We start from the raw sequence: 10,959 nt of genomic DNA, 5'->3' as shown, positions 1-10,959 counted from the left end.
TGAATGTGCGCCCCAATACTCTGCCGTTGCCCTCGGTGGCGTTGAAATGAGAAACGTGATACTTTCTTCACAAGAGGAACTGTGCTGCTTCCTCTCGCTCATTCCTGGATGCTTTTGAGGAACATCCCAGCGTAATGCATGTGTACTCCTCCATTGTGTTCCCACAGTCAGCCTTTTGTTCTGCTTCTCTGGGCCGTGCTGGAAGGTCTAGACGGATGACACTCACCTCGTGCACACGGCTGTCTGACGCCAGCTCCTGTGGGATGACCTCTCCCCCACAAGATGGCGAGTATCTGGAATGCCATCGGTTTGGGAACAATCCCGCTCAGCTCATTCAATCAGATTTCTGGGTGCATTTTAGCCGCTTTTACGACGGGCAAATTGAGACGAGCGTTCATGAATACAAATCTTTTACAGTCCTAAGTAGATGGAGACACATTGCTGCTCATGTACAAATACAGTTTGGGGTTTTTTTTGTTGTTGTTTTGTTTGTTTCTGATGATGTAAACAAACAGTGCCTTTGCAAACAACAACACCTGAAAATGTTGTAACGTTTCGTGTTTAGAAGGCAAAAAAAACCCAACCTAAAATAGGCAGAAAGTCTGTCAGAGGTCAGCTCGGCTGCGGCGGAGGGAACGTCGCTGTGTACCACGCCGCCTCCACGCGCCCCGCAGCCCCCGATCACGCGCCGCTTCCCCCGCCATTGGCGCGCGCCGAACACACCTTTGCTCACAATTGGTGCCGCCTTTGGCCCCGCCCCCCGCAACCCCCCCACCGCATTTGAAACCTTAACGTGAGGGACGCGGGGAAGAAACCCGGGTTTAGTTTCGAGTTTCACTCTAAGTCTCTAAGACGAGACGTCAGCGGGCTTCTAAATCTCTTCATCGGGGATTCCAGACTCGCCTTGGACGTAAGTCGGTCTTTTCCTTTCCGTAACAACACTTTAAAACAGCTTTTCCACCTTCCAACTTGTTGATAGCTGCTAAGATAAGTGAAGGAAATGGTGGTTTTATTTACATATTCAAGCGTAGTGTGATGCCACATGTGCCTTTAGAGGTGCTTGTGTAGCGGAGCCGACGGTCATGGGTATATAGGTCAGAGGTCATGCCGGCTTCACCTGGGATGTGAGGGGGAAGGCTAGTGCGTGCTCGCGCGCGTGCGCTCTAGCAGGTCACGGAGCTGTGTTTGTGTAAGCAGAACAGTTTGTGAGATTGTCCTCAGAGAACTGGGTGAAAGGGCAGCCCGGAGGAGCCGCCAGTCGCCAGGCTGTCTTCACATGCAGCCTGACACGTTCTGCAGATGTTCCCTTCAGATCAACTGTCCGTGCACGGCGGGCAGCCCCCCCCCCCTTTAACCCAGCTCTCTCCTCTTATCAGACTGGAAGGATGGAAGTCGAGGCGCGGGCTTCGGGCAATTTGGTGCACCCCGTCTGTGGGCTTGGGCGTTGGAGACATGGAGGCTGTGGAAGCGCTGATGTCCATGATGACGCACAGTAGCACCCTGAGTTTCGGGGCCAGGCACCCCAGACCCTTGACTCCATCCTCGGACTGCTCAGAGGACGACTCTGCCACCATTGGTGCTGTTGCCATGCAAGAATCTCTGTTGGTAAGGGCTCCCTTGTGAGGACTAAGAGCACTAAAATGTGCATTATATTTGCACGCTATCTCCAACATCTCCTTTTATTTCAGTGTCTGACACCCCCGTACAGTCCACACCACACTGACGTCACCCAGGAACCCTCAGCAGCGTCCTTGCACAGACCTGGAGCAGCTCGTGGTCCAACCAGGGGGGCATCAGAGGAGACCTCAGGACCTCAGCAGCAGTTCCAGTGTATCAGTGTCATCCGTCACACGTCAGAGTGCCAGAGCCACTCCTGCTGCTCTGATCCAAGGAGCCTGGATTCACACCTGAGCTGCGGTACTGCGCCAGAACGGCGCTTGGCGGCACAGTCGGGCCCAGAGCTTACGTCACCTCACACGCCTCTGACTGACACCCTTACACATATGCTTGGAGCCACTTGGACTCTGGATTCTGAATCACTCGAGTCGCCTCCTTCAGGCGTGGGCGACAAATCCGACACACCCCGGCCTGTTTTAACCGTACCTCCAGCGGTCCCTGGTGGCCCTCCTGAGTCCGTCTACTATCAAAAGGTTCCTCTGTCTCTGTCCTTCACCAACATTGCACAGAACCCCCTCACAGATCTGGGGAGGCAACACCTTTTTCCCGTCACGTCCCCGCCGGCTGCAGTGCGTGCGCCGCTACAGTCCCCACAAAGCCAAGCAGCCCCCCCTGCACAGATTCTCCTGTTAGAGGGTCAGGTGACCACAGCCCCCATGATGCTGCTCCTCCAAAAGCCAGTTGTACCCACACTGTATGTCCAGCCCACACTCGTCACACCGGGCGGCACCAAGCTGCCGGCCATCGCCCCGGCGCCGTGTAGCGCCGCGCCGGAGGAGCAAAGACTTAGCCCACCGCACCCAGGTGCGTCTCGTGTACGCAGTCACATTTGTCCCCACGAGGACTGCAAAAAGACCTACTTCAAGAGTTCCCACCTCAAGGCCCACATGAGGACACACACAGGTGAGACCTTGCAGTGTGACAAAGAGACAACACAGAGAACGCTAACAGAACTTGTTTCGGAACAGGTGAGAAGCCCTTCAGATGCAAGTGGGAAGACTGCGAGCGGCAGTTCGCGCGCTCCGACGAGCTGTCTCGCCACCACCGCACCCACACCGGGGAGAAGAGGTTCGCCTGTCCCATGTGCCACAGCCGTTTCATGCGCAGCGACCACCTGGCCAAGCACGCGCGGCGGCACCTCGCCATGAGGAAGGGCGCCCTGCTGGACACGAGGAGCCACCCGCTGTGCTGACGTTGCACTTTAGGAAACACTGGGAGGCCCATCAACAAGGCCGAAAACTGAGACTGTGACATTTTCTGGCGTTTGCTTTTCTAAAAAATGGAAGGAAGACTCACGGTGCTAATACTGTCCAGCGCTTGTGATCGCAGTGTCGAGGTCACGACTGTTTACAAATGAGCACAAACTGATGTCTTAGCTTGTGGCTACACTGAAAGTCCTTAATCAAAGCTTCATTTCACACCAAAGAATGTTTGACCAAAGAATGTTGAGAAATACGTTTGCACAGGACCGTCCGCAGTGAAAATTCTCCATTAAAGACACTGTTAGAATCAGGTCTTTTTGTCTCCGGCTGCAAACAGGCCTCAACGATGGAAACAGTTATTCACGGTTCTGTCAAGGATGTTTATTAGTGTTCTGAGAAACCTCAGGTACATTTTCCTGCCTTACACGCGAGGCAAGGATGGTTCTGTAGCTTGAGGGATGCAGTTGCTGAAACAATTACTTTCCTCATAAGCAGAAATAAGAGGAACAGCAGAGCAGTGGGGGAAGGGTCAAGCTTTACATTTAAATTAATGCTTCCATGTCCGCCGATTCACCAACCAACACTTCCTGTTTCAACTGTAGCACCTGCTGAATAACAGTCCTGCTTCTCCCGCCTAAACGCCGTCGCTCCCAAACGTGCCAAGAGCCTTTCTCTACTTTTATTGTGGCTATTTTGGAAACCCTGGACAGTTGGACTTTACTGCATCAGACTGGAGTGAACACGCCTCCCGGAGCAAAACACAACAATTACACAATGAATGTCAATATTTAAAAAGAAAATCTCCCAAAACTATACAGAGAAATCCAACCATAAATACACATTTGATAGCAAAGAAGTTTCATCTTAGTATAATGTAGAAACAACAAAACAAAGCCTTTGTTTCACACACAAACGCATCTTACTTCACAAAACAGGCAACAACTAGAGATAAAACATCTGTCAAATATGAATATGCATGAAAACATTTCACATTAAGAGTAAAGAGATAAACCGGGTCTGTTCCCGGCGACTTCAAGCTGGGTTGAGAACGGCCCGGCGGAATGCAGCCCAGAGGAAGCTAGAAAGCAGGAAGCAGTACAGAAGAGAGGGACTGCTAAGCTGGGACAGACAGCGCAGCCTCGGTTTGACAGGAATCCAGGAAATATGGAACCAGTGCCATGTTTTTTAGTGTCCCCTCGTAGGTGATGCCGATGTCCTGCATCTCAAACCTGGGAGAAGACCAAAGTATTAACAGCTGGCCAACAAACTGGTGCAACAAATACAAGACCGCTGGCCTCCTCACCAATCTGCTGAGGACATGACGTAGCAAACATGCGGTGGTGGGGAGCCGTCGGTGCTGCAGAGGGGCTGACCCAGGCTGTAGGCCCCCGCCTGGCTGAATATGAGCCAGTCCCCAATGTTGAGCTCAGGCAGCAGACAGTGCTCCACCACCTGGTCCATGTCATCCCCGGAGGGACCCCACAGGCTGCTGCTGAACAGTGCAGCATCCAGGCACGTGCTCTGCAAACAGAGGAGACGTCTTCAAAAGGAGACACAACCTGAACTAGTGCATGTGGGCGCACACAAGCTACACAAGACATGAGGGAAATCTGTGCATTTCAAGGATCTAGTTGACTCACCTTGTGAACAGACGGGGCAACGATCTGGGTTTCACACAGCTTGCTGGCAAAAGAGCCATAAACACCTTCTTTCATGAAGTACTGAAACGCCGGCTCGTCATTGGGCGATGGTTCATCTGGTGGCGGACCCAAAACATCAAAATAAGTCGGATTCACACACGAGCTGGAGTTCGGTGCAGTTGCGGGTGGTTTACCATGAGCCTGGTCGTGGGAATCACGGGCCACCACCTCTTTGGAGATGACGTTCACAGCAAGAGTGAACGCAGAGGACACGAAGAAGCTGCCAGGCTCGGCAATGATGCAAACCCCGCTGGAAGGAGGGAAGTAAAGGTCCACCATGGACATGACTGTGTTATTGACCTGCAGAAGACATTAAACATAACCGGTCCTGTCCAAATCCCATGAAAGGAGTCGCTATTTTATTACAGTCTGAATTATACTGCTGCTGTGTTAAATGGGTGTAATAACACATCAGGGAATATGTTAGGACTGAATTCGTGGTGCATTTCTATCAACTTTAAAGATTAAGGTGCTGACCAGTTCCAGCTGAGTCTCACAGCCATTAAAACCACCACCGATGTCCAGAATATTCATGTTGAATCCAATTTCCTCCTAAAACAATCAAAATGTGCACAAGTGTCGTCAGAATACCTACACACAATAAAAAGATCAAGGTGCTGATAACTGAAATGAGGTTATCCCTTACTCCCATATCAAAAACACAGCGGGCATCAGACATGGCGTGAGCATACAGCTGGGGGTCCTCACAGGAGCTGGAAATGTTAAACCTGTGTAAGAGAGGCCACATTAGTCGTGACTACACGCTGATTTTACTGAGTCACATTTGATCACCAGTTGCCCTTGATTGAAACAGTGCTAATTTTCCATGTAGTTTTTTCCAGAACTCACCTGACTCCAACCACCTGCACACCCAGCTCCTTGGCCCTCTCCAGGAGATGCCTGCAGTCCTTAAGGGAGCAGCCAAAGGTCATTACCAGGTCATTGTCCTGACAAAAAGCTTCCGTTGAAACCTGCAGCAGCAGCCTGAACATAGAAAAACAGGTTGGCAGGCTTAGAGACAGAATAAATAAGTATTTTGAGTGGAATCACAATAAATACTCCAGCTTTCAAGTCACATGAGCGCCAGTGTGAAGCTCAATGTCAACACATACTTGGCACTGGGGTGGCAGCGGGAAATCTTGCACAGCTCCACTTCATTATCACACACCAGCAGGTCAATGCCGTTCTTGGCAGCATATTTCAGCTGGGATAGTTGTTTAGAGACGCCACTGAAAATGATGTCTTCTGAGGGAACACCTCGGCTCTGTACCAGCTCAAGCTCAGTCTGAAACACAGAGACAAAGACAAGAGAGTATCCCATTAAAATACTTTCACTCCAGGAGGCTTGACTTAACAAAACATCCACGAAACATTTTTTTTTTTTACACCCAGGATCAAAAATGTTGCATTGAGACTTGGCGTCCACTAGGTGGCGACACTGCCCGTGTTTCAAAAAGCAGAACTGACAACAGCAAACATGCACGAGAAAATACCTTATTAGTGCAAATGAATCCAGTGCCAAGAGCAGCAAGAATGTCGATAACAGTGGGTCGGCTGTTGCACCTGACAGAATAATACGGTCTGATTTGGGCCATGTGTGTTCGCCAGCGAACGTGTTGCCTCATTACAACGCCAAGATCTGCTATGAAGAACGCATTCTTCCCAGCCTGACAAGGAAACAAATCTGATTAATGGAAAACAGTGAGCAGTTCCATACACCATCGTACGGTGCTTTAACAGGTTTTATATACATCTTACCAGAGTTTGCTCATAAATGTGATTGTCTATCACATCGCAGAGGGAGGCGTTTCCCTCCAGGAGGCTGACAGAATGCTGTAATTCATTAGTGAGTTCTTTCATCCTGTCCTCTGCTTTCTCCTAATCCGGCAGGCATAAAGAATGTGGCTAATCCAAGAGATCTGATTCACACCTCCTCGAGCCCCTGGGGTCCTAGTCTCAAGCAATAAACTGTACACAAAGTGAGAACAAAAAAATCTCGTTAGACCAATGAAAGACAGGAAAAGGGGCACGTTTGTAGAATAAATAGTGTGACTTTTATAGGAGTCACTGCAACTTAAACCTGCCCGATGAGATCCACAATCAAATCAGTCACGTCCATCCAATCAGTAAGTGCGGCCACTACGTTACAGCACAGCTTTGTGGAATAGACCTACCGGTATTCTTCTGAAACACTGCTGTCCAAACACACAGTCTGGGGCACAGAGTTCATTTACTTTACCATCAATTACCCTCAACAATCAGCTGGAATCCCCGAGTTGTTGACCCACAGAGGTTCTTTTTAAACAAGTTACAATACTGGCGGCGCTGGTGTCACGTCTTTACTCGCCATAACTTTACACAATACACCAGCCAGCGCAGTCTAGACTGAACCAGATGTGACCTGACTGCGGCTGCGAGCGTACTGAGGTCAGAAAATGCTGAACTGTGACAACACTGCCAGTGAGGGGGCGTTGATGCAGCATAACCGGGCTAAAAGTAACAGCTGAGATGTTAGAAAAGAGATGCTTAAAATAGATCCAAAATGAATGATCTAAAAATAAGTAAGGTGTAGCTCCAGAGGAGCATGCGCATACTCTTTCAATGTTGCAACAACAGAAAATTAAAGGAGAAATTGCACTGATTTGCATTTTTTACTTACATGGATGAGTCCTGAGAGGAGCTCGTCCACTATCAGCTAGGATCCCAAGGTGGCTCGGCGTTGAAGTCGAATGACTCTTTGTATAGAGCTGCCCCTAGATCTTTGGGATAATTATTATACACCTGCAAAAACGAGGGGAGAGGATTAACAACCAAATAAAAAAGTCGAGAATCACAATTACAAAAACACAGGTAACGTTTCCCCAACTATGCAGTAGCTCTTAAGTTTAATATCGCAAACCGTTCATTTTGTTTTGACGTTATTAGCATATTAGCCAAGCAACAAGAGGTGTCGTTATTTATTTCGTCATTCGGTTGATTTTTTTCTCTTTTTAAAAAAAAGTAATTATAGTAACTAATCTCAACTCTAGTACAGTTTTATCCGTATAAGGCAGCTAAACCTAGACCTTACAAGAAACCGAGGCCACTACATGCTAAGTAGCGTGCTAAAAGCAAGGTTAGCCTTCAATACTTACGTCGGCTGAAACCCCAAAAGTTGGGAGAGAACGCTTTTTCTTTTTAGGCGGAATTTTTAAAGAGTGATGTGGCTATTATAAGAGGAAAGAATAAAGGCCATTGAGAATACTGTTAAATCGCAGGATCGTTTCAGGGTTCGACCATGTGTGCACTAGCTTCTTGAGATAATCTGTGACTTCCGAACGCGTCGCAGACAGACAAACAGGAAATGAGAGCACATCCGGTTACACAACAAAATAAAATACATCTATTCGCGTTTTAAAATAGTGGTTGCAACCTAAACTGTGTGTTCCTTTGAGCTTCTTTATATTAAACGCTTTTTAATATATCTTTAATTTATATTTTTATTTTACTTTTTGTCCTTTGATGATCATAGATTGAAAATCAATCATTATCTCATCCCCTTCCCCACTCATCTTAAAATTGTTGAATCTTGAATTTTTGACAGTGGTAAGGTTTTGGACCTTTATTTTTTACTCTTATGTTAATTGTCTACAGTACTTCTCTGTGTACGCAAAGTGCCTTACAAGCTATTTTGAAATAGATGTACATTAAATCTTATGGTTGATCAAGTGTTCCCATCAGTTGTTGCTTAAACATGACTAGACTTTCACCAATATTAAAAAGGCACATTATCACAAGCGTTACAACAATCCTATTTTACAGACAGTGCACATTTATATTGGTCTTTACGTAATCATATTAAAATAAATGTCAAAATCTTACACAAGCAGAACAACTTAAGTAGAAGCCATAGAACATTTAGGGCACACTGTAGGCAGAAATTACGAATCAGTCTACACAAATGTTATAGTTGATGGGTAGATCAGTGGGTTTGATGGCTTTTCTGTTGTCATACTATTGTATACTAGAAAAGTAATGTTTGATCTCTGCTTAAAAAATTAAATCAAGATAGAGCGTGACCTCTTATGCCTCTGACATCATCGGCAAGCGCAGGACCCTGAGCCGATTCTCTACCAACTCTGCTGGATTTACAACCTAGTAACAGGTGGCTGCTGTTGCATATTTAACAGCAGCCTGGTTACAACAATAATGTTTTTAATAGATAAAAAGAATAAAATGATGCCGCATATAACATCATAGAGTCAAATTTTGTTAGGAATACCTGTGTTATGTCTTCATAGCATTTGTGGCTGCTCAGCAGGAAGCTCAAAATGTTGTCCAGTTCTCTTTGCAGACTGCCCCGTTGACTCCCAAATCAAGAGTACAGTAAACCGAAACTATATATCCCTGTTCCTAAGCTGTTTGTTGATGTGAGTCTAACAAGTCATGCAGCTCTCTGAAAATATACTCCTCAACCATTTTTTTCTCTAGAAAAGGAGATGAATTTGCATGTCTCCCTCCTTAACAGTGAAATAGGAGGGTGCCAAGGAAAGCCTGCTGCAGTACAGAAGGGCCATTTCTCCAGGCTGACATTGTTGAATAATGACATCATGGCTTCAATAATCATGTTAGAACATAAATTTGCTAATTTGAATGCAGTCATAATATAGAGTTTAAAAATTTTAATGTATACAATATTTGAAAAGTACGCCAGCAGAAACCCAGAATTGTTGTCTTAATGTAAACATTGGGGCCCAAACAAGAAGATGAGAGATAATTTTTATCTCTTCCTGTCACAAGCTGTATTTTAAAAATTACAGGTCTGTGTGAGGATTATTAAATCATATTTTGATGTAAATATGTGTTTGAAACCTTCAATCCAAGATGGGGCCGGGCTGAATGTGTTCACCATAAACGTGATCCTTAAAAGTTTTACAGTAGTGGTTGAGTGTTTGGTGAACTTTAAGTACCCATTAGGGGAAAATAAACATAAATGCTTGTTGCATTAATAAAACAATTGCTTTTAGTCTATTGTGAAATCAGCAGAGGCAACGACTTTTCCTTGTGCTGCAATACAAAAGCTGTTCCGTGTTTTGTGTCTGTTTTCTCCAACAGTAAATGAGACTATGTATATGTTAGTCTAATCACACATAGAATCTAAAGTGGCTTCCAGTAAAGCACAATGTTTGATTTCCATTGTTTGGATCAGAATAGCCACCGCAGCCACTCGGTATGCGACGGCGAGACATGCGTACCACCCACTGCGAAGGCAAATACGCCAGTGGGTGCATTGTGCAGCAGGAATTCTTATTTGCAAACATTGCAAATAGATTACATCAACACACAGATTTAGAAAGTCCCCACCTGATTAACCCCAAATACCCCCAAATCTCCAGTTTAACAGATATAAACCAAACAGCTGCGGGAATGCAAATGCTCCTGAGATATTTGTCATAATTACCCCAAAATATTTGACAAATTTGCTGCTATCTGTATTGAAACCCGCCCGTCATTAATTGTAAAGTGTCTCCATTTTAAAAGGAAGCCACTTGTCAGTACTAACAATAGTGAGCTCTCAAAGTGGTGAAGAGGTACAGCAAGAAATCTCATACCGGTCGAGCAGTAACAATATTGCTTCCTTTCACCCAAGATAAATGACAAAAGAAGTCAAATCAGCAACATCATAAGTCTGTCAGTAGCCACTATGGAGTTTACTGGAGAGACAGATTATGAGGAAATCATGTCTGCTGTGTAATACATCTTTGCTCAAGCAGGCAACTATTCTGGGATAAATGTGAGGGACAATAATAAGCAAATAAAAGCAATCTCTTTAGCAAGTGTCTGATGGGTTTGATGCTGCCGTGTAACTAATGATTCCTACACACCTGCAGTTTTCTATCAAAGTATCAAAAATGGCCTCAAGATGGGATTTTATTGTGTGATGGAGCAGCAATTCTAACAATTTAAACCACTTTAAAGACAAATGACAGTGCAAAGCACTGGCGAGCCAGTAAGACACCTGCGCCAGGTAAGTATCAGGTGAGTGGGACATTAAGCATGCAGTTTAATTATGACATATCAATTCATTATTCTGTATTCATTTTCTCTTCAACATGCAGCACACGTGAACACCACTGTCTGCGGCTGTCTGCGTTCTGTAGCCCGACTGATTGTATTCTGTGTGCGTGTCCTGATAACTTCCCAGCAGATTGGCCTTTAGCCAGCCATGGGCAAGCTCACCCTGCTATTTGATGTCGAGGGTTGGCTCCAGGCAGACCGAGCATTGTGTCCCAAACAATGAACCCCAGACCCACCAAACTATAAACATGTCCCTATGGGGGCGTTTTCCAAAGCTTCTGTCCAGGAGACACCCAATGTCAGGAAATCTGACCCTGACAATT

The 10,959-nt window shown here is 46.1% G+C and overlaps 2 protein-coding genes across 2 annotated transcripts; one reads left to right on the top strand and one right to left on the bottom strand.

Annotated features, from left to right (window-relative positions):
* Positions 1 to 756: 756 nt before the first annotated feature.
* Positions 757 to 3,190, top strand: LOC130532808 (Krueppel-like factor 10). The gene is made up of 4 exons (XM_057045682.1): positions 757 to 910; positions 1,377 to 1,605; positions 1,689 to 2,580; positions 2,646 to 3,190. Exons 2-4 carry the CDS (start codon positions 1,453 to 1,455, stop codon positions 2,867 to 2,869), a joined length of 1,269 nt encoding a protein of 422 aa, XP_056901662.1. The 5' UTR covers positions 757 to 910; positions 1,377 to 1,452; the 3' UTR covers positions 2,870 to 3,190.
* A 55-nt stretch (positions 3,191 to 3,245) lies between these two features.
* LOC130532807 (antizyme inhibitor 1-like) lies at positions 3,246 to 7,919 on the bottom strand. The gene is made up of 12 exons (XM_057045681.1): positions 7,714 to 7,919; positions 7,239 to 7,360; positions 6,338 to 6,547; positions 6,073 to 6,246; positions 5,692 to 5,864; positions 5,429 to 5,563; positions 5,226 to 5,307; positions 5,057 to 5,131; positions 4,714 to 4,879; positions 4,520 to 4,635; positions 4,183 to 4,400; positions 3,246 to 4,108 (listed from the first exon to the last, which is right to left on the bottom strand). Exons 3-12 carry the CDS (start codon positions 6,437 to 6,439, stop codon positions 3,994 to 3,996), a joined length of 1,356 nt encoding a protein of 451 aa, XP_056901661.1. The 5' UTR covers positions 6,440 to 6,547; positions 7,239 to 7,360; positions 7,714 to 7,919; the 3' UTR covers positions 3,246 to 3,993.
* Between the last annotated feature and the right edge of the window lie 3,040 nt (positions 7,920 to 10,959).

Source organism: Takifugu flavidus, chromosome 10 (genome assembly GCF_003711565.1).
Source record: "Takifugu flavidus isolate HTHZ2018 chromosome 10, ASM371156v2, whole genome shotgun sequence".
NCBI lineage: Eukaryota > Metazoa > Chordata > Actinopteri > Tetraodontiformes > Tetraodontidae > Takifugu > Takifugu flavidus.
This window is presented reverse-complemented; position numbering and strand designations above follow the sequence as displayed.

What these genes read in the sequence shown, in the direction of transcription:
- LOC130532808 (XM_057045682.1), top strand. Translation starts at nt 1,453, where the DNA reads ATGGAGGCTGTGGAAGCGCTGATGTCCATGATGACGCACAGTAGCACC. An exon ending in CCATGCAAGAATCTCTGTTG is followed by an intron (nt 1,606 to 1,688) that starts GTAAGGGCTCCC and finishes CTTTTATTTCAG; the next exon opens with TGTCTGACACCCCCGTACAG. An exon ending in CCACATGAGGACACACACAG is followed by an intron (nt 2,581 to 2,645) that starts GTGAGACCTTGC and finishes GTTTCGGAACAG; the next exon opens with GTGAGAAGCCCTTCAGATGC.
- LOC130532807 (XM_057045681.1), bottom strand. Translation starts at nt 6,439, where the DNA reads ATGAAAGAACTCACTAATGAATTACAGCATTCTGTCAGCCTCCTGGAG. An exon ending in GTGCAGGTGGTTGGAGTCAG is followed by an intron (nt 5,308 to 5,428) that starts GTGAGTTCTGGA and finishes TCTCTTACACAG; the next exon opens with GTTTAACATTTCCAGCTCCT. An exon ending in GTCATGTCCTCAGCAGATTG is followed by an intron (nt 4,109 to 4,182) that starts GTGAGGAGGCCA and finishes GTCTTCTCCCAG; the next exon opens with GTTTGAGATGCAGGACATCG.